Genomic DNA, 23,731 nt, shown 5'->3' with positions numbered 1-23,731 from the left:
ACCCTGGAACAAAGAAGAGCAAGAGAAGATCTACTGGCCATTTACAGAATCATGAAAGGTATGGAAGTCCTTGACAGAGAAGATTTATTAAAGTGGGATAAGAGAAAATCAAAAAGGACAGTTATGGAAGAGATGTGGAAAAAAAAAAAAATTCCCACAGAGTGGTGGATGTCTGGAACAAATTGGATGAAACAATAGTATGTGCAAAAACCATACAAGAAATTAAGAACAAACTAGATGCTGAGAGATACAAAGACGGGTCACTCCGAGCATAGCTCCCCTCCCATATAATACAATTAGGTAAATACACACACACAAACCTACATACCTGTGAGCCATGGGTCTCATGCAAGAGAGACCTGGGGCAACAGAATTATTGATTGATTTGCACATTCTTCATTGCTCAACAGACACTTCATCTAATTGAGTAACTAACAGAATTATGATTTACATCAATCTTATGTTCTTTGCAGAATTGGAGAAATTATAGAAATCCTGGCAAGAGTTGATGCTCTGACAAATTTGTGGACAGATTGTGAAGTGAAAGTAGATAGTCTTCAGAACATTCTTCTTCCACATGTAAATGGCAAAGAAAATCTTCAGTTTGAGTACTCCCCTTCAAATAAGACTTTATCCCAAAATTGCAGTTCTAAGATAACTAACAAGGAGAATGTTCTGCAAGAGAAAGAAGACAATCAGAAGTGTTTATTGAAGATAGAATGCATCCCTGAGGATGAGTTCAGTCTTCAGCCTGTTGACCAAAGCAAAGGCATTGTCATTGGATCCGAAGACAGGGTCCATAACCTCATTGACAGTGATATCCATCTTTCGCCATCTCTCAAGTTCCGTCAGGAAAATAGCAAGCTTCGTCTTCCAGAGTGCAGCGAGGGACTGCTAGATTGTGTCTCATGTTCATCCCCTCTCCATCAGGATCTGTGCTTGGCACTGGCCTACCTCACTGCAAATGTGCATACCAGCATGAATAGAACCAGTTATGCAATGTACTGTATAAAACAGGTGAGAATCATAACCTCCCCCACACTCTCCTCCCTCTCTCTCTCTCATTTTCCTTGTGTAATGCTTTTATTTATTTGTTACTTTCCTGAATTCCCTATGCTTAAAGATCTCAGGATGAGCCAGAATTGGTTGCTAATATTTCTCCTTAGAAAGGGCACCTACTTGTAGTCATCTTGTGAAATAAACTCCAGGGAGGAATAGTTTCCTAGTTGCTGATCTTCATGTTCCATGAACACCCTCACTTCCATTTGGAGATGCAACTCTAAAGGGCTGATAAGTGGACTCATGATCTCTATCAGTTTTGACTATCTTCCATTTTTTCACACAAGGAGAGTTGGCAACCAGCAACTGCTCTTTTTTTCTTTCACTTACTTGCCAGTGACCAAGAGACAGACCCATGCTAATATGACAGAGATAAGTCTCCTGAGAGATAGTTGTGTGAAGATCCAAGGACTGTTAGTGACTGCTGTTGCACTGATGGTTTCCAGGCAGTGGAAATCAAGGGAACAATTATTATTATAACCTTTGTATTTATTCATGTATGAATGGCTGATATTGATTTAGTTATAACTACATTGTTTGAATGATTTGTAGACCTCATTGTGATGTTTTATGTTTATTTAGGGTCTGAAAAGTTACAAGAATGTATGTGAAAAATCTTGGAGCCTGGCTGAAAGTTTGTGCACTAAAGTTGGGCAAATAGGGCTTGAAGCCTGTCCTCCATCACAGCTTTGGTTCACAGTTAGACTTCACAAGGTAAGATTGTAAGAAATTGATACATATATTTTGCATGTAGGAATATATTTCTGTATGTATTTATTACCCAGTTGTATTTTGCGGGAGAAGAGCTATGCTCGTAGGGACCCACAGTTGTGTCTTTCCGCATCCAGTTCTTTCTTAAAGTCGTGTATAGTTTTAGCACTTACTGTTTTCTCTTTCAATTTATTCCATGTATCTATCACTGTGTGGAAAACTATTCTTTTTCAGAACTCTTCTGTAACTGTCCTTAAGTTTCTTCTTATGTCCCCTTGTATTTCTTGTCCCATTTAAGTAGATCATCCCTGTCAAGGATTTCCGTCCCTTTCATAATTCTATGTATGGATATCAAATCGTCACTTTCTCTTCTCTGCTCCAGAGTTAATAAGTTTAGTTTGTCCAATCTTTGTTTGTATGTCATCATGCTGAGTGTTGGTGCCATCTTTGTTAGTGCTCTTTAAATTCTTTCTAGTTTCTTTATGTTTTTTTTTTCACTGGGTGTCCATAGTGATGCTGCATACTCTAATTTTGGTCTTATCAGTGTAACTAGGATTTTCTGCACCATTTCCTCGTCCATGTAGTCATGTAGTCATAGGCCACTTTCATTGATCTTATTAAGTTATAGGTTTGTCCAACTATTTTGTTTACATGTTTATCTGGTGTCATGTCATTTGAAACGATCACTCCTAGATCTCTTTCTAAATTTACTTTAGTAACATTTTTTTGTTCCAATTTTGTATTTACTGGATATTCTATTTTTGCTTTTTCCAAATTCCATTATACAGTAGTCCCTCGAATAACGCGGGGGTTAGGTTCCTGAAATTACCGCATATAACCAAATCCGCGTATGCTGATATTTCATATCAAATACCGGGGTAAATCTTTAGTTTCGACCATGGGAGTAATATAGCAATAGAAAATTAAATTTTGATTTTGTAAATTAAAATGTAACACTGTAATATGCAATTTTGTGTGCGGAAATGAAAAACAAAAAAGGTGCTAAAACAGATTTTTTAAGTAACGAAGTCGTGTATGACGAATGGTACACCATGTTTGTTATGGTAGATGTCGACGTCGAAGATATGAAAGGATGATAAATTCGTCTGATGTGATGTGCCACTTTAGCAGAAACAGGAGCACAATGTGTCACGGCATGTCATTTTCACATTTTTTATGGTTTGCACAGAAGATTCATTAAGTCTGTATTCTCTGGCACATGATGCATAGGACATACCACTTCTCAGTTTGTTCAAAATGACAATTTTTTCTGATAACATCATACACTTCCTTTCTCGCTTAGCAATTTTTCCAGCCTTTCCTTGAATCTTTGTCTTTGTTGGCTTAGAGGAGTGTATCGGTGCCATGTGAAGAACACGTGGAGGGGTAATGAACACGACTTCCAGAGCAATTGACCAGCACTACGAATGGTGAGAGACTGAGGAATGAGTCACCGCACAAGTCGCAGGAACAGGTAGAATCAAGCGCACCGCTAATGGATTGCAACCAACAAACAACCTTAACTTTACGAGTACACAAATGATCAAAGTGAGACAAAACAGCAATAATGAAATATTGGAAAGTGGAATATAATCTAATAAATAAAAGCGGTTTCGTGTCTGTCTGTCAGACTTTTTTCTCGATTCGACGACTCAACCTTACTTTGTAAATGTTTCAGATTAAATTTGGCTCCAATTCATGAGTATCATTCAAAGTAATTGAGCTTTTCGAACAAATATTGGCTAATTTTTTTTTTTTTTTTTTCCAATGAAAAATAGTCGGACTTTTTTCTCGATTCGATCGATCGACTAATTTCGATTTCGACGACTCAACCTTACTTTGTAAATGTTTCAGATTAAATTTGGCTCCAATTCATGATTAGCATTCAAAGTAATTGAGCTTTTCGAACAAAAGCGGTTTCGTGTCTGTCTGTCAGATTTTTTCTCGATTCGATCGATCGACTAATTTCGATTTTGACGACTCAACCTTACTATGTAAATGTTTCAGATTAAATTTGGCTCCAGTTCATGAGTAGCATTCAAAGTAATTGAGCTTTTCGAACAAATATTGTTTTTTTTTTTTTTTTTTTTTTTAATGAAAAATAGTCAGACTTTTTTCTTGATTCGATCGATCGACTAATTTTGATTTCGACGACTCAACCTCACTTTGTAAATGTTTCAGATTAAATTTGGCTCCAATTCATGAGTAGCATTCAAAGTAATTGAGCTTTTTGAACAAATATTGGCTAATTTTTTTTAAAAAATTAAAAATGATAAGAAAAAAAATATATATATAAGAAAAATAATAAAATACACTTGCCATACATACCTTTGATAAGTTATTAAAATTGAGAATAAATTTGATAAAAAAAAAATTAAACAAGCTAATATCAATTTCGTCTCTATATTATACAATTTATTCTTTTAAAAATTTGTTAATTTTTTCGATCGATCCAGGTGACGCGATTCGAACTGCCCGATTTGTTGTTCGTCGAATCTCACTTTAGGTTAGTAATAAATGAGGTCGTCACCTCCTCATTCGCTCAATAAAACTGGTAATTATAGCGGTAGTGTTTCAGACTTGAATCCTTTTAGTATGGATTCTAATATCATCATTAACACTGTTAACAGTAGAAGTAGAAAAAGAAAAATAAGTGAAAATTGTAATAGTAAAAAAAAAAAGAAAATAAGTGAGATGGATGAAGAAGAGAGAGAATTAGGAAAGGAAATAGGGAATATAAAATTTTTAAATTAAGAGTTTATCGAATTCATCAACATGCTGAGATCTCAAGGGCGAAGCCCCTTTCTAACAAAATCTAGTAATAAAAAAATGAAACGAATATAAGTAAAATACAAAATATATACAGTCGTTCCTCAGATAACGCGATTTATTGTAATGCCCCGGAGGTTGACACGTGACCTCAGGCAGCCACCCATGGCTTTCTCCTCACCCCACACCCTTGTTTGAGCAGTTCCCAGTGTACATAATGACCGCATTATATGAGGACCGACTGTATATGGTAAAATAGAAAGCAGTCACCACAAATGTTTGCGATGGTGCGTGCGATGTATGCGTGCCCAACTCGGCGCGAATTTTAAAACCATTCTCTACATTTGAGATGGTCTTGAAATAAAATCCGCGTATGATTGAATCCGCGTTATTTGAGGGACTACTGTACTACATTTTTAATGTTGAAATTCACTTTGTTCTTTTTTACTCCAATTCCAGACTTTGTCCAGATCTCCCTGAAAAGATTTATCATCTTCTTTGTTACTCTCTTCAATAATTTTGCATCATCTACAAAGAAGTTTATATAGCATTTAATTCCTTCATGTTGTTTATATAAATAGCAAACATTATCGGAGCCAACACAGAGCCTTGTCTACCCAATTTGAGTTCTTTTCTCTAAGTATCACTCATTTTTCTTCCTTTCAAGAAGTCTTCCATTCATTCCAATAATTTTCCTTGTATTCCACCTATTAGTTCAATTTTTCTTAGTAGATTTTTTGTGTGGTACTTTGTCAAAAGCCTTTTGTAGGTCTAGGAAGGCACAATCTGCCCAGCCATCTCTTTCTTGTATTATGTCTAGCAATATTGAGTAAAATCATATTAAGTTTGTAGTATATGATCTTCCACTTCTAAATCCAAATTGGTTGGGGTTTAATATTTTGTTCTTTTCCAAGTGTTTAGTCCATTTGTTTTTAATAACTCTGGCATATTTTTGCAATTGTGCTTGTAAGGGATACTGGTCTATAATTTGTTGGATTTTCTTTATTTCCTCCGTTATATGTAGGTACAATATTAGCATTCTTCCAGTCTTGTAGTACTTTTCCTTCTTTGAGTGAGAAGTCAATTATCCTGTGTATTTTGTCTGAGTTCATCTGTGTATTCTTTTATTATCCAGTTCGCTATTCCATGTGGCCCATGTGACTTTCTGACATCGAATTTCTTTATTTTGTCCCTTCTTTCTGTGTCACCATTATTTCTTCCATTTTTGGGTATCCTTCCTGGTGACTATCATCCCACAACTGTGAGCTTTCAATTGTAAAAACAGACTTAAAGTGTCTGGTCATTACTTCAGCCATTTCTACATCTTCTGTGTATTCTTGATTTCCTTCACACAGTTTTATTATTTCGTGTTTGTCTTTTAGTTTGTCGTTTACATATCTGTAGAACAGTTTAGGTTGATCTTTGCATTTTGCTATTATATCTTTTTCATAGTTTCTTTTTTCCTCTTTTCGTATGTCTACGTATTCATTTCTCAGTTTAATGTATGTTTGCCATTTAGTCTCTTTTTTTCCCCCTTTTCCATCTTTTCCAATTTTTGTCTCTTCTGCCTTTAGCATCGCTACATTTTTTATTATACCAGCACTTTATGCACTCCCTTTTCTGTTTCCGTTTAGGCACATATTTGTCTATTCCCTCTTTATATATTACTTTGAAAATGTTCCATTTCTCTTCCGTCTTTGTTTCATCATTTGCAAATTTTTCCCAACAGGGATTTTGAAATTTTTTCTAAGTGTGCGTGTGTGTATTTACCTAGTTGTATTTTACGGGAAAGGGAGCTATGCTCGTGGTGTCCCATCTTCATATCTCATTTTATCTAAACTATTTTTAAATTTATGTATTGTTTTTGCACACACCACTTTCGTGTGTGTGTGTGTGTTTACCTAGTTGTATTTACCTAGTCATATTATACAGGAAGGGAGCTATGCTTGTAGTGACCTGTCTTTGTATCTCTCAGCATCAAGTTTTTTCTCAAAGTCTTGAATAGTGTTTGCTCACACGGTTTCTTTGTCCAGTTTGTTCCAAATATCTATCACTCTGTATGGGAAGCTTTTTTTTTTTTTTTTTTTTTCAGATCTCTTCCGTAATTATCTTTTTTAGTTTCTTTTCGTGTCCTTTTGTTTTTCCATTGTCCCATTTCAATAAGTCATTCTTATCTAAGATTTCCATTCCCTTCATAATTCTATAGATAGTCTCCTCTTTCCCTTCTTTGTTCCAGAGTTAGTAATTCTAATTTGGACAGTCTTTGTTCATATGTCATTTTGGAAAGAGTTGCTGCCAGTTTTGTTGTTGCTCTTTGTAATCTTTCTGATATGTTTTGATGATGATATGGTTTAATGTCACAAACTCCCCCCTATCAGAAGGCTAGGACAGTGCCCCTCACAGAGGGCTTTGTAGCCCTCTGTGATCTTTCTAAGTTCTTTCTATTCTTTTTGGTACTGGGTGTCCATAGTGTCGCTGCATACTCGAGTTTTGGTCTTATTAGTGTAGTTAGAATTTTTTTATCATTTTCTCGTCCAAATAGGTAAATGCCACTTTTATTGACCTCAATAAATTATAGGTTTCTCCAACTATTGTATTGATATACTTATCCGGTGTCATGTCTTTGCTGAACATCACTCCAAGGTCTTTTTCCAAGTTTACTTTTTTTTTTACCTCTTCTGTTTTTACTTTTTCCAAATTCCGTTATACTACATTTCTTGATATTGAATTTCACCTCCTTCTTTTGAGTCCATTTCTGTATCTTGTCCAAGTCTTGTTGTAATGAGTTGCAATCCTCCATTTTTACTTTAGTATTTTTGCGTTGTCAGCAAGGAAATTCATATAACACTACTTCATCCATGTCATTTATGTATATAGCAAACATGATTGGGGCCAGTACTAATCCCTTCGGGACACCACTTATCATTTCTTCCCAATTTGAGAATTTGTCTCTAATTACTACTCTCATTTTCCTCCCAGTCAGGAAGTCTTTCATCCATTCCAATAATTTTTCTCTGATGCCACCTATTGATTCTATCTTCTTTATTAGTTTATTGTGTGGTACCTTATCAAGTGCCTTTTATAGGGCCAGAAAGGCACAGTCTGCCCAGTGTGTGTGTGTGTGTATTTACCTAGTTGTATTATACGGGAAGGGGAGCTATGCTCGTGGTGACCCGTTTTTGTATCTTGCAAGATCAAGGTTGTTCTTAAATTGTTGTATTGTGTTTGCACACACTATTTCTTCATCCAATTTGTTCCATACATCTATCACTTGATGTGGGAAGCTGGTTTTTTTTTTTTTTTTTTTTTTTTTTTTTTTTTTTTTCAGGTCTCTTCTGTAGTTATCCTTTTTGAGTTTCATTGCATGTCCTCTTGTTTTTCCTCTGTCCCATTTTAATAGGTCCTCTCAATCAAGGTATTCTTTTCCTTTCATAATTCTGTAGATGGTTATTAGGTCCCCTCATTCTATTCTTTGTTCCAGGGTTGGTAATTCCAGTTCTGCCAGTCTTTGTTCATATGTTAGGTTTGCAAATGTTGAAACTAACTTTGTCGTTGCTCTTTGTATTTTTTCTAATTTTCTTGTATTCTTTTTTGTACTGGGTGACCATATAAGTGCTGCATATTCCAGTTTTGGCCTTATCAGTGTTTGTAATATTTTCTTAATCATTTCCCTATTCAGGTATTTAAAGGCCACCTTTATTGATCTCAACAAATTGCATGTTTCTCTGACTATTTTATTTATATGTTTATCTGGCGACATGTCTTTGGTGATGATTACTCCTAGGTCCCTTTCAGAATTCACTTTCTTTACCTTTTCCATTAATTTTATATTGTCCTGTTATTCTCTTCTTGCCTTTTCCAAATTCAATTATACTGCACTTGTTCATGTTGAATCCTACTTCCCATATCTTGCTCCACTCTGAGACTTTGTTCCGATCCTTCTGCAATGAGTCACAGTCTATTTCTGAGTTTATTCTCTTTAATAATTTTGCATCATCTGCAAAGCAGTTCATGTAACTATCAATGCCCTCATCCATGTCATTTACATATATAGCAAAGATTATTGGAGCTAGTACAGGTACACCTCACCTTACGTCGTTAATTGGTTCCAGGAGACACGACGTAAGTCGAAAAACGACGTAAGTCGAATTTGCTTACAAGTAGGCTAGGTAGGCCTGGTGTAGCCTAGGCTAAACTGCCAATAGCAATTTTTCAGTACTTTATTTTACTTTTGATTGCATTTTTTATTAAACAAGGTTAATAAAAATCTATTTTAAGTTTCCAAACAGAACATTTATTTATCATTTTGTAATAAAGTATAAAAAAGTACCTGTACTTATTCATCAATACGTACAATTTGCTGTACTTTATGAATGTATTGTCAATTACATACGGTGAAACAAAACAAAAAACAAATAAATAAAAACTAGTTTAAGCTTACAATCATTTTGTAATAAGTGAAAAATTGAATAAAGTATTTTTAATTTACCAATGCAGTACATACATTATGTCGATGTTTACGCGTTGCTATTTCGCGGTGCTGTACTCTATGAATGCATTGTCAAAAACATACAGTAAAACAAAACAAAAAACAAAGAAATAAAAAATATTTCAAGCTTACATATAATCATATTGTAATAAGTGAAAAACTTTAATGTATTTTCAGTTTACCAAAACAGTAGATACAATATGTTGATGTTTACGTTGTAGACGTAGATGGCTGGGGATTGTCGACATCAACATCAGCTGATTCTCGTCGTTCGACGCGTAAAAACTGGTCAAGAGTGCCTTGAACCGTCTTCTTGTTCTTTTCTTCAAGGATTAGATTATAAGGAGCAAAAGCTTCATAACAAGCCCCCATAATCTTGGAAAAGCGTTGAGCATTTGGATCCATATCCTCAAACATAGCAAGACCTTTTTCGATGTGTGCAAATGCTTCCTCCATTTTCTTAATGGTGAAGTGGCGTGGCTCAGATTCATCATCATCTTCTTTTTTCTTTTGTTGCTCCTGAAGTTCCATCAAATCCTTGTTCGTCAGTAACTCCTTGTCTTTTTCAAATAAATCTGTGAAATCCTCTTCCTCCAAATTCATATCCAGCTCTTTGCTCATTGTAACCAAATTTTTGTTGACAACAACAGTATCGAAGCCCTTAAACTCGTGCACAAATTGCGGGCATAGCTTTTTCCATACACCATTCATAGCAGTGCTCTGAACATCATTCCATGCTGCTGCTACATTCTGTAAAGCTTTGTAGATGTCATATCCCTTCCAAAAGTCGCGAAGTGTGATAGACTCATCCATTTCAATTGCAGCTATTGCTTGCCGTAGCGTACGCTTCATATAATAACGTTTGAAGATAGCAATTATCCCCTGATCCATTGGCTGGAGAATAGATGTAGTGTTTGGGGGGAGGTATATGACGGTAATGTTGGGGTGAAAATCTGCGATGTTTTGTGGGTGGCCAGGAGCATTATCTAAGATAAGTAAAACCTTAAAAGGAATCCCCTTCTCCTTACAATACTTCTCTGCTGCTGGGACAAAATTATTGAAAAACCAATCTTCGAAAATAACAACAGTGACCCAAGCTTTTGAGTTAGCCATCCATATAACAGGGAGAGATGCTTTGGGTATATTCTTCAGGGCATGGGGGTTGTGTGCATGATAAACAAACAGAGGCTTTAATTTAAAATCTCCTGCACAGTTACCTCCCAACATTATGGTCACACGTTCTTTTGAGACCTTGTAACCTGGAATCGTTTTCTCTTCCTTGGAAACAAATGAACAATCTGGTAATTTCTTCCAATATAATCCTGTTTCGTCTACGTTGAAAATTTGCTCAGGAAGAAACCCGTTTTCTTCGATGATTTTCTTCAGTGTAGCAGGAAATTCCGCTGCTCCTTGTTCATCAGCTGATGCGATTTCACCTTGTCTTTTAAGGAAGTGATAATTTCTCCTGTTTTTATATCTCATAAACCATCCAGGACTTGCTTTGAAATCTACATCTTTCTCATCTGGATATTTTTCCTTTAGGTCCTCAAACAAAGACAACGCTTTTTCCTGAATGAGCTCTTGACTAAGATTCGCATTCTGACGATTCCTCCTATCAACCCAAATTGAAAGAAGATTTTCCATTTCTTCAAATATCTTACCTCTTTTCTTGTTGATGATCGTGTTCTTCATCAAGGGGGCTTCAGATGTGACATGTGTTAAAATCTTGTCTTTATTATGCACAATCGTTGATACAGTTGTCCGACTTACTCCAAAACATCGTGCAATCGATACAACTTTTTCACCATTACAATGACGTTTTATCATTGCCATTTTCTCCTCCAGCGAAATAGCATGACGCTTAGCACTTTCACTAGAACTTTTCTTAGGAGGCATGGGGGCAAATATTACAGTTACAAGTGAATGTTAATGAGAAAATTTACAAAACTTCAGTAAACAGATAATAATCCAAAAGAATTGCGGGAGTTGAGACGCCGCTTACGGTAAATACGTATTGGAAGTACCGTTGCGATTTCATGTTCTAGTGGACTAGGCCATACTACTTTATGGTATATATTTTAGCAGTTACTGAATCTTTATATAATTTTACATGCTTTTATTCTTATTTATTGTAACATGAATTGCTTGAAACGCTTGAAACGTTTTTTGGTGTTTATGCGATTCCATTATTGGCTGACCGACGTAAAGTCAAGTAAAACGACAACTTGAATTTTTTTCCATATTATTTTTGAAAACCGACGTAAGTCGAGGTGTGCCTGTACTGACCCCTGTGGGATGCCACTACTCATTTCTTCCCATTTTGAATATTTGTCTCTGAGCACCACTCTAATTTTTCTTCCATGTAGGAAGTCCTCCATCCAATTCAATAGTTTTCCATGTATGCCTCCTATTGTTTCCAGTTTATATAGTAATTTTCTGTGTGGTACCTTATCAAATGCCTTTTGTAGGTCTAGGAATGCACAGTCTGCCCAGCCATCTCTTTCCTGCAATATATCTATCAATCTTGAATAGAAACAAATTAAATTAGTGGTACATGATCTTCCTTGTCTGAATCCAAATTCCTTTGGGTTCAGAATATTATTCTCCTCCAGATATTTTGTCCATCTATCTTTGATGATTCTCTCACAAATTTTGAATATTGTACTTGTTAGGGACACCAGTCTATAATTTGTTGGGTCTTTCTTATATCCCCCTTTATATATCGGCACTATATTGGCATTTTCCCAGTCTTCTGGTAGTTTTTCCTCTTTGAGAGAGCATTCTATTATACTGCACTTGTATTTACCTAGTTGTATTTTGCGGGATAGCTATGCTTGTGGTGTCCCGCCTTTGTATCTCACAGTGTCTAGTTTGCTTTTAAACTCATGAATGGTTTTTGCGCATACTATTTCATTATCCAGTTTGTTCCAAGTGTCCACTACTCTATGTGGAAAACTGTTTTTCTTCAGTTCTCTTCTGTAGCTATGTTTTTTTATTTTCTTTCCATGTCCTCTTGTGTTTCTCTTGTGTTGAATTCATGATTGACAGCTTACCTTTCTGGAAGAGAGGTCAGTTCATATATGGTCAGATATATAGGTAATGCTGTGACCTTACACAAATATGCACACCCAGCTCCTTTCCCACTAGAGTTGGAATGTCAGCTCACAGTGCAGCAATGCTTTAATTTTTTTTCAGCCCTGGGTGTGACTCTTGACATGAATCACTGAATTAGTGTTTGAGAACAGTAGTATCACTGCACTGTTGAGCCGTGTGTGGGTGTGTTTTTTTTTGTTCATGTGTATGTGGGTTTATTTACCTAATTGCATTTATGTAATTATAGTTTACAGGAAAGGAGCAATGCTCATTGGATCCTCCTTCCAATTCTCTAATTTTTTAACATACCTAGACTCAAATTCATGTATGGCTCCAACTTAATTATCTTTGATTTCTACATATACATATACCAAGGCTTTTTCCCCCTTACAAGGGAGGTAGCCAAAAAGGAAAAGGCATAAAATCATTCCCACGCATTCCATCCCTGAATACACTCCACACCCCTCCACCCTATCTCCCTCTCTCTTATCTTAGCACCTGCTGGATGACGGTTTATCCCTGCACCTTGTCCACTGCCCTGGGTCAGAAACAGTGTCGCAAGGCACAGCACATCCATAGCAAGGCTGCTTCATTAAATCGGTGACCCCCCCTCTCCGTCCCCCCATGCATAAAGGAGAAGATGGGGAGAAATCCCTTCGGGCTGCGTCAAAATTTGCTCACACATACTACCTCACCCCCCATCCCCCTGCCCATTCCACCTCATGCATCACAACATCATCCATATACAACCATTCTCCATTCACCCCTGTCTTCTGTCCTCTCCCGTCCTTCCTCAACAGACATTCCCCTCTTCCCCAAAGCCCCCTTCACCCCATCCATCCACCTCATCCTAGGACATCCCTTCATGTTCACTCCCTCCACATCTGCCTTCCATACCTCTTTTACTAGTCTTTCTTCACTCATTCTTTCCATGTGTCCAAACCATCCCAATACTCTTTCATCAACCCTATCTCCCAACCCCCTTTCCATCCCTGTTCTCCTCCTCACCTTATCATTTCTCACTCTATCCAGCCTAGTATCCCCTATCATACTTCTAAGACACCTCATCTCAAACTCCTTCTCTCTTCCTCTCTTATGTTCCATGTTTCTGCCCCATACAGTGGTGTTGGCACAATCACTCTTTCATATAGTCTCCTCTTAGCATCCATTCCCAAATGTCTATTCCTCATCTTTGATTTCTAATTATCATATTTAGATTTGAACTCACAAGCAGCGGCTTTGCCTTACCTGCCTTTGGCAGGTTGCTTGGCTTGTGGCGCTTCCTCACTTTGCTTGTGGGCCATAGAATCCACAAATATGTTTTCTTTCTTAGTAGACGGTTTGCCTTCATCAGATTCTACCTCACAGTATTTTTCTGCCTTCATCGCCCATCCTCTTGATCATGGTTAACCACTTCACTCCGGACTTAAATCTCGCGGGCAGCAGCCAATGCCAGCCGTACGACGTGTCGTAATAATACTCGCATCATAAAATATAGTCACCGCTTATATCGATCGTTCTCTCTTTCACCCGCGAATTTTGAAAACCACAGAGAATGGGATTCAGGGCACATTTGGGAGAATGTAAAAACACAGGGGCGACTACAATAAATATAATCAAGACGCCGATAAGGCAGCGTCGCGAATCCACTTGCTCCTCATGACGCCTACGTGTGCGGCACCGTATGGAAGGGGTTAAGATCTGATCCAACTTCTCCTTCTTCTTCTCCAACTTCTTGTATAGTTCCTTATTTTCCTCCCTATTCCTGAATGTCCTCCTTAATAACCTCCAATGAATCTCCAGTGGTTGACTTGTAGTCAGTGTCGTAGCCTGGCATAATCATTTTGATGGCCTCTTCTTCTATTAGTTTGAATATGTCTTCAGGAATATTGGTTACTCCGTGCTCAATTAAAAAATTATTCATTAACAACTTATATACTACATCACGTGGTTGTTTCGTTACTATTTTTCTGTTTTCTTTTGTGGTTCCAGTATTGATGATCAGAGAATCCCTTACAGAAGTGTCCCCCCAAACACCGCCACCGCTTAAGTAATTTTAGAATCATTTTGAAAGAGTTATGTTCTTGGTTTGAGGTAGATGGAGTGTTGTGTTCTATAACTCTTTTTTGTTTCATTTTTATGCTTCATCGCAGCTTTTACCTTTCTTATAGCGTATCTAAGAAATCCATCTGAAAGTTCCTGTGATCAGACTTTGCACCATGTTTAACGAAGTTCTTATATCCTGAGAAGTAATGCCACATGAACGCCTCTGAATCCTCATCTATCATATTGTCTGAACACTCCAATCTGTATTTGAATTGTTTATCGTTCTCTAGAGTTGATTTGAAGGTGATCACCTTCCTTTGAACCTCGCATATAGACACTTCCATGTTAAAGGTCTTGATGTCAGCGTACAACCCAGGGAATGTTTTACTGTTCTCGTCCCTTAGTCTAGTTGCCAACACCTTATCTTCTTGGAATGTCTTCTTCGTTATACCCTTGGTAGCCATTAGCCACTTCCATAGGTACCTCTGTCTATGCTTCTTCACCGTTTCATCTCCTGGCATTGTATTGGTAGTCAGTATTGTACAGCCAATAACCCTTACGGAAGTGTCCCCCAAACACCGTCACCGCTGAGGTAATTTCAGAATCATTTTGAAAGAGTTATATTTTTATTTATATATTGATGTATTGTTTGAGCTTGGGCTGTATCACCTTCTAATATTCATATTTATAAATCTATATGGAAAACTATATTTCTTCACATCCCTTTGACATGTGGTCTTTCTTAATTTACTTCCATGACATAAAGCCCTCCCATCTTTAATTAGGAGATCTCTTCTATCAATGCAATCTATCTCCTTTAGTGACCTGAACACTGTAATAATGTGTGTGTGTGTGTGTATGTACCTAGTTGTATTTTATGGGAAGAGAGCTATGCTTGTAGTGACCCACTTTTGTATCTTTCAGCATCCAGTTTGATCTTAAATTCTTGTATAGTTTTTGCACTCGCTGTTTCTTCATTCAGTTTGTTTCAGATATCTATCACTCTGTGGGAAGCTATTCTTTTTCAGATCTCTTCTGTAACTATCCTTTTTAAGCTTCTTTTTATGTCTTCTGGTTTTTCTTTTATCTCACTTTAATAAGTCATCTCTATCAAGGACTTCCAACCCTTTCATACATACATATACCAAGGCTTTTTCCCCCTTTCAAGGGAGGTAGCCAAAAAGGGAAAGGAATAAAAACACTCCCACCCATTTCATCCCTAAATACACTCCACACCCCTCCCACCCTCCCTCTCATCTGAGCACCTCCTGGATGACGGGCCATCCCCGCACCTTGCCCACCGCCCTGGGTCAGAAGCAGTGTCGCAAGACACAGCACAGCCACAGCAAGGCCGCTTCATTTAATCGGCGACCCCCCCTCTCTGTCCCCCCTTGCATATAAGGAGAGGACGGGGGAGAAATCTCTTCGGGCTGCTCTTTGTTCCAGGGTAGGTAGTTTGAGTTTATCCAATCTTTGTTAATATGTCAAATTGGACAGTGTTGGTGCCATCTTTGTCATTGCTCTTTGAATTCTTTCTAATTTCTTTATGTTCTTTTTAGTACTAGGTGTCCATAGTGTCACAGCGTACTCCAATTTTGGTCTTATCAATGTAACTAAAATTTTCTTCATCATTTCTTCATCCATGTAGTCAAAAGCCACTTTCATTGACCTTAATAAATTGAAAGTTTCACTGACTAATTTGTTGATATGTTTGTCTGGTGTCATGTCATTGGTGATAGTTACACCTAGGTCCCTTTACGAGTTGACTTTTTTAATTTCCTTTGTACCAATTTTGTAATGTCCTGATATTCCATTTTTGCTTTTTCCAAATTCCATTATACTACATTTACCTAGTTGTAGTTTACGGGAAGGGGAGCTATGCTCGTGGTGTCCTGTCTTTGTATCTCGCAGTGTGTAGTTTGCACTTAAATTCGTGTATAGTTTTTGTACACTATTGTTTTATCTGGTTTATTCCAGATATCCACCACTCTATGGATTTTTTTTTTTTCCAGGTCTCTTTTATAACTATCCTTTTTGAGTTTCTTATCATATTTCTTATCCCAATTTATTAAGTCAAGGACTTCTGTGCCTTTCATGATTCTGTAAATGGTCAGCAGGTCACCTCTTTCTCTTCTTTGTTCCAAAATTGGTAATTTCAATTTAGCCAGTCTGTCCTCGTATGACATATTTGAAAGTGTTGGGGCCATTTTCATGGCTGCTTTCTGGATTCGTTTGACCTAGATATGGACCAGAAGGTCTCCTGTCGGCATGCTCCTCCTTTGTATTTACTTCATTGTAGAATACAGGATTGGAGCAGCACTCATTGGGTCCCATCACTTTGCATCCACTTATCAACTTTGCAATGAATTCATTTATGTTTTTCATCTGGATTATTTTTCATCCAACTTGTCTCACAAATCTATGCATCTAAGTAGAAAGCTATACTTTCTAACACATCTTAATCAATCTTGCCTTTTAACCCCTAGATTATGATGATGCCAATGTTGGTGTCTTGAGGCATGAGTGTGTATATAAGGATGCCAGCATTGGTGTCCTGATTATATTTATTTTGCTGTTGTAGCTGAGTGACCCCTGTAATCTGTGAACAGGCTTGATTGCATTTTCTGTGGTTATCAACATTCAGGGTGAAAGAGAATGAGTATTACAGCTGTGACTTTATATTTAAAACATGCATATTGTGATACATCATCAAATCACCATACATCGGGCAGCCTAACACGATGTGCAAGTATTTGACTCATATTGAAGTCCTGATTTACTATGACCTCATGTTGGTCTTTCATCCCATACTGGTAGGTCCTCTCTTCATCTTGTTCATATCTGTTTCTGATCTAAATATCATGTCATCTCTCCTCACTCTTCCAGTGTAGGAAGCCTTAGTTTTGTCTTTCCTTGTATGTCTTATTGTTTAAGCTGCAATTTTTATTCTCTCTAGTTTTCTTATATACTTCTTTAAGTGCAGTGGCCACACCACAGCTGCATGTCCTAGTTTGGGAGAAATCAGACTTTCAGCTATTTTTTCTGATGTCATTGTGTAATCCATATGCCAGATGAGGACATACAGGTTAGATAAATGTCATGGCTGGCTATCTCCCTCGTAAAGCGGTAAGAAGCCTTTTGGTATATAGATATACAGATGTCCTCATCCATGTAATGAAATGCAACCTTCCCAGTATAGACATGCTGTTTATCTGGTGGACTGAATTTACATACATATACCAAAGGCTTTTTCCCCTTACATGGGGGTAGCCAAAAAGAAAAAGGCATAGAAACTACTCCCACCCATTCCATTTCCTATATATTCCACTCCCCTCCACCCTCCCTCTTATCTTGGCACCTCCTGGATGACGGGTCATCCCTTCATCCTGTCCACTGCCCTGGGTCAGAAGCAGTGTCGCAAGACACAGCACATCCACAGCAAGGCCACTTCATAAATTTGGCAAAAAAAAAACAAAAAAACTCTCCATCCCCTCATGCGGAAAAGGAGAAACAGGGAGAAAAACCCCTTTGGGCTGTGTCAATTTTTTTCTCATACTTCCTCATCCCCCATCCACTCCCCCTCATGCATCACAGCATCAACTATACACAACCCTTCTCCATTCACCTCTATCTTCTGTCCTTCCTCAACAGACATTCCTCTCTTGTAATGCCTCTTTCCTTTCACCCCATCCATCCATCTCATCCTAGGACACCCCCTCATATTCACTCCTTCCACCTCTGCTTTCCACACTTCTTTTACTAATCTTTCTTCACTTATTCTTTCCATGTGTCCAAACCATCCTAATACTCTTTCATCAACCCTATCTCCCAGCTCCCTTTCCACCCCTGTTCTCCTCCTCACCTCCTCATTTCTCACTCTATCTAGCCTAGTAACCCCTATCATACTTCTCAGACATTTCATTTCAAACACATTCAAACTCCTTCTCTCTTCCTCTCTCATGTTCCATGTTTCTGCCCCGTATAGTGCTGTTGGCACAATCACTCCTCCTTATAACCTGGACTGAATTTAGTGTAAGGTTTTGATAATTGAAATTGTTTCCATTTTTTATCAAACATTAAAGAATTTAGTTGTCTTTTTTCATTTTCTTTTAGACTTACTTGTTACTTCTGCTGTTTGAAGTTGAGATACTAATATTGGAAGGAGACTGGAATGCTGCTAGGGAGAAAAATATACTTGTACTGCAGACATTTGAGATGTTAGATTCATGGGTGAGTAACCATGATTTAAAAGAAAAGCACCTGTCCATAGGGGGTACCATTTAACTGAATAAAATTGTCTAATATTAAAGGCTCAGGTATGCCACTGACTTGAGGTAGTTGTAAATATTCCCATAGAAGTACCCTTCTATTAAATGATATTATTTTGTATTAACTCTGCAAGAATAAATGAATGATTTTAATGATAACACAAGAGCAGTAGAATGAACAATTTCCTTGTGTTTTATATATATATGTGTATTCATTCTCTCTTCCCATTAGATGCTGTTTTATTGCATACACTTGTTTGTGATTGTAGCACAACAAGGATACAGAATATGTGCTGCTCAGGCAGAATCACAGTGTGTACAAACTCATGAAGGTATGTGCATATGTCGTTTTTTCATGGTATTAATTATATAAGAGATTCAGTTACAGGACAACTTTTATTAAAAAAAAAATCAATTGCTTGAAGTAGATACTAGATGTGACTGGACATGCAGATGTATCCACCATTTTAGTATAGTTCACATTATTAAGGTGAATGTATATTGAACCCAGAAAAACGAGTATGAAAAGTAAAGTTTATTGAAAAAGAGAATATGGAGAGAAGGAAGAGGGAGCCAGGGTGTAGCATTGACAGATTACTTTGGAAACACCTCCACTCCTCCCTTTCCTGCCACATTTGCCCCCAAGTATGTAAAGTTATCCACTTCCTCCATTCTTTCTCCCATAATACTCATCATCTTACTTTTACCCACATTTATCTTTAACTTCATTCTTTTGCACACCTTTTCACACTCCATCACTGACTTCCTTAATTCCTCATCTGATCCTGCTACAAGCGCAGTGTCATCAGCAGACAACAACTGGCTTATCTCCCATTTTTTCTCCATTTTCTTTAACTATCTCCAATCCCCCAGTCCATTACACATGCACCATATATATATACATACATATATCAAAGGCTTTTTCCCCCTTACACAGGGGGTAGCCAAAAAGAAAAAGGCATAGAAATCACTCCCACCCACTTCATTTCCCATATATTCCACTCCCCTCCCTCCTTCCTATCTTGGCACCTCCTGGATGACGGGTCATCCCTGCATCCTGTCCACTGCCCTGGGTCAGAAGCAGTGTCGCAAGACACAGCACATCCACAGCAAGGCCGCTTCATAAATTCGGTGACCCCCCCTCTCTGTCCCCTCATGCAGGAAAGGAGAAGACGGGGAGAACTCCCTTCGGGCTGCATAAAATTTTTCTCATACATACTTCCTCACCCCCCATCCTCCACCCACTCCCCCTCATGCATCACAGCCTCATCTATACACAACCCTTCTCCATTCACCCCTATCTTCTGTCCTCTCCCGTCCTTCCTCTACAGACATTCCTGTCTTTTGTAAAGCCCCTTTCACCCTGTCCATCCATCCCATCCTAGGACGCCCCCTCATATTCACTCCTTCCACACAAAGGCGGATTACAAAGGTGGAGCATGCCAACAGGAGACCTTTTGATCCATATCTAGGTCGGATGCGAAAAAAAAATCATATTAATAATAAAATAATAAATAAAAACTATGATAATGTAAATAACAAATAAAATACATAAATAAATGCATAGGTATAGTTAAATAATAAACAAACAGGTAAATAGTAAATAATAATTAATTGACATATAACTAATAATAAATGAAAATCACAGACAAATGACAACAAAACAAAAAACAAATAATATAAGATAAATTATAATCATTACAGCATCTTACTTAGGTATTTATCTAAATGATTCTTAAAGCTTCGAACTGAACTACATTGCACTACCTGTGCAGGAAGTTTATTCCATTCATTAACTACACGGTTGGCAAAGTTGTTTCTACCTACTTCCAAATTGAATCTATTTCCGGACAGTTTGAGACCATTGTTTCTTGTCTGATTCTCATTCAATGTAAAAATTTGGTCACTTTTGATGTCAATTCCCTTTAAAATCTTAAAGACCTGTATCAAGTCACCTCTGAGTCTACGCTTTTTTAGGGAAAACAGATTCATAAGTTTTAGTCTATTTTCATATGATTTATTTTTGATATTTGGAATCAGTTTTGTGGCTCGCCGTTGTACTTTTTCCAGTCTGTCAATGTCTTTAATGAGATTCGGTGACCATACGGAAACAGCATATTCCAAATGTGGACGAACTAACACATTCTTTCCATGTGCCCAAACCATCCTAATACTCTTCCATCAACCCTATCTCCCAGCTCCCTTTCCACCCCTGTTCTCCTCCTCATTTCTCACTCTAGCCTAGTAACCCCTATCATACTTCTCAGACATTTCATCTCAAACACATTCAAACTCCTTCTCTCTTCCTCTCCCATGTTCCATGTTTCTGCCCCGTACATTGCTGTTGGCACAATCACTCCTTCATATAATCTCCTCTTAGCATCCATTCCCAGATGTCACATTCACACCCAAGTATCTGAAACTATCCACTTCCTCCAGTGTCTCACCCTTAATGCTCACTTCCAGCCTACTGTCACTCTCTCCCCTTGTACATCTCATCACCTTACTTTTGCCCACATTTATCTTCAACTTCCTTCTCTAAAAAAATAGAAATGAAATACAGTTGTATAAATTTGTATGAGTGTTACCACCATCATAGAGATTCTTTTGAAATGTTTACCTAAAATTCGCTCATGTACCAGAATTTTTCAAATGATCGCTGGCAACGCTCCCTTAATGTACAACAGAACACCTTTGTTGTGGTTTCTATTCTGATGAAAGTTTTTAAATCCCACAATATTAAATTCAGCTTGAAACTCTACCACTTAACCATGTCTAGGTTATTCCTATTATATTGAGATTTTCGCTTTTGACATGCCTGCATTTCTTGGAATTTATTCTTAATACTACGAGCATTAAAGTACATGGTATTAGGAAAGTTGTGATTATTTCTTTTTGACACATTTTGTATTTCAACATCATGCCTTACCATCCTCTTTCTCCAGTCTCTCTCCCTTAATACTCACTTCCAGTCTGTTGCTTCTTTCTCCCCTTGTACATCTCATTACCTTATTTTTACCCACATTTATCTTCAACTTCCTTCTTTCCCATACCTTCCCAAACTCTGTCACTAACTTCATCAATCCCTCCTCTGATCCTACAAGTGCAGTGTCGTCAGCAAACAACAACTGGCTTATTTCCCATTTTTATCCATTTTCTTTAACCACCTCGAATCCCTGACCCACTTCCCTTGCATTTACCTCTCGCACCACCCCATCTATGTATAAATTGAACAGCCAGGGTGACCTAACACATCCCTGACAAAGTCCCACCTTTACCTCAAACCACTCACTCTCTCCACTTCTAATTCTAACACATACTCTACTACTCTCTTAACCCCTTCCATACGGTGCCGCACACGTAGGCGTCATGAGGAGCAAGTGGATTCGCGACGCTGCCATATCGGCGTCTTGATTATATTTATTGTAGTCGCCCCTGTGTTTTTACATTCTCCCAAATGCGCCCTGAATCCCATTCTCTGTGGTTTTCAAAATTCGCGGGTGAAAGAGAGAACGATCGATATAAGCCGTGACTATATTTTATGATGCGAGTATTATTACGACACGTCATACGGCTGGCATTGGCTGCTGCCCGCGAGATTTAAGTCCCGTACTGAAGTGGTTAATAACTCTTGACTGCTCTTAACAGCTTTCATCCTATCCCATATATCTGCAATAGCTCCCACAGTGCCTTCCTGTCTACCCTATCAGCCTTTTCCAGATCCATAAAAGTAAAAAAAAAAAAAATCCTTCCTTTTTCCTATAGCTTTCTTATATATTTTACAACAAAAATCTGATCTATGCAATCCCTACCTGTCCTAAACCCACACTGTTCCTCTCCTAATCCTCTCAATTAAGACAGTAGGGGGTCATCCATTTCAAAGCGTACACCCATTGTACACTCGTCCAAAACCCAGGGGTTGGCCAATTCAAAATACCCATCTTACACTCATCCAGAGCCCTATGGAAGGGGGTTGACAGAATTGAAACAATAGACCCACTTTATACATAATGAAAACAGTGAAGAGTTTGCATTCATCTTGTCATGGAATAACAAGTATCCTTTAAATAAATCTATGAAACCTTGGTATATAGATAGAAATCTATGAAAATATTGTAATGTTTTAAGTTACTTTGCATGTCATATGAACATACATTTTCTCTTCTATATTTGAATGTGCTGTGTCTTGCTGCATTGGTTCAGACCCAGGACGATGAGCAAGATGCAGGGATGACCTGTCATCCATGAGGAGCCAAGATGAGAGGGAGGGAGGTGTGGATGGGAGTAGAATTATGCAATTTTGATTGTGGCTGCCTCCCTTGTAAGGGGGAAAAAGCCCTTGGTGTATGTTTGTATATATATATGTATATTTGAATTTATGATAAGCACTTGCTTTTGTATTGCAGAGAGTGATCAGGAATCCAAAAGTTTTTTGACATTGTGTAAAGAAGTAACCAGTTCTCCTAAGACTCCAGTGCAGTCAGCAAGGCAAGGGGGTGACAAGATGGGTGCAGTCAAATCGGCAAGATGTTCTTCAAGAAAGGCAAGGAAAGTTAATATTATTATTAACAAGGTTGGAAGAAGAGGTGAATCTTCTCCAATGCCTAAGAGGAAAAATTCCAGTTCTACGCCAGTGGGGAATGATACAATCAGCAGCTCACAGTGGAACCTACTGAAGCAGACACCAGCAACTGTGAGGTTGAGGAAGAAGTGTACAGATCCCATGGGTGGTCTTGAGGTGGGACTGGAGAAGCTAAAACTTAAAGAGGACAGTGAGGTGAGCAAAGGACCTGGTAACAACACAAATACAGCAACATCAACTGCAGAAAGTCAAGTGAAAACTTTGGGTATAAAAAAAGGGAGAAGGCCAAAGAACTCTGCACAAGATTTATCTGAGGAATCTTCAGCAGATTCCTCAAGCCCACTCTCACCTTCCAGCAGTGATAATTCTGGGAAAAGGGACAGTTCAAGTGAGAATGGGGTTGTGTTTGGAAAGGCAGTTCACAGTAGCAGAAGAGTAGTTGCTGCAGCAACGAGAACCTCAAGGTCAGTTAATTCACGGGCAGCAAGCAAAACTACCAAAGAAAGAGAAGCACCAGTTGCAACAACTACCAGGAGCAGTCGTAGTTTACGAAGAGTACTACGCTAAGTGGGAAATATGAATTGATAAAGAAATGTCATACATTCTAGTTTTTCTAATTTTCCAGGTTATTTGATTGATTAATATTGGATAGATTTATTTTTTGGAGATAGATATGATATACTGTAATGATTCTATAAAGTATTTGCAAACTGA

General features: G+C 37.9%; 1 protein-coding gene across 1 annotated transcript; it reads left to right on the top strand.

Annotated features, from left to right (window-relative positions):
- Positions 1-473: 473 nt before the first annotated feature.
- Positions 474-23,731, top strand: LOC143022696 (uncharacterized; the record flags this gene model as incomplete). Its single annotated transcript, XM_076181027.1, is given in 5 exon segments — positions 474-1,017; positions 1,642-1,773; positions 18,281-18,397; positions 18,668-18,767; positions 22,842-23,731. Coding segments are annotated over 5 exon segments (1,636 nt in total), but the record flags the coding sequence as incomplete, so codon positions are not given.

Source organism: Oratosquilla oratoria, unplaced genomic scaffold (assembly GCF_046742065.1).
Source record: "Oratosquilla oratoria isolate Oo_2021 unplaced genomic scaffold, ASM4674206v1 SCAFFOLD141, whole genome shotgun sequence".
In the NCBI taxonomy this organism is placed as follows: Eukaryota; Metazoa; Arthropoda; class Malacostraca; order Stomatopoda; family Squillidae; genus Oratosquilla; species Oratosquilla oratoria.
This window is presented reverse-complemented; position numbering and strand designations above follow the sequence as displayed.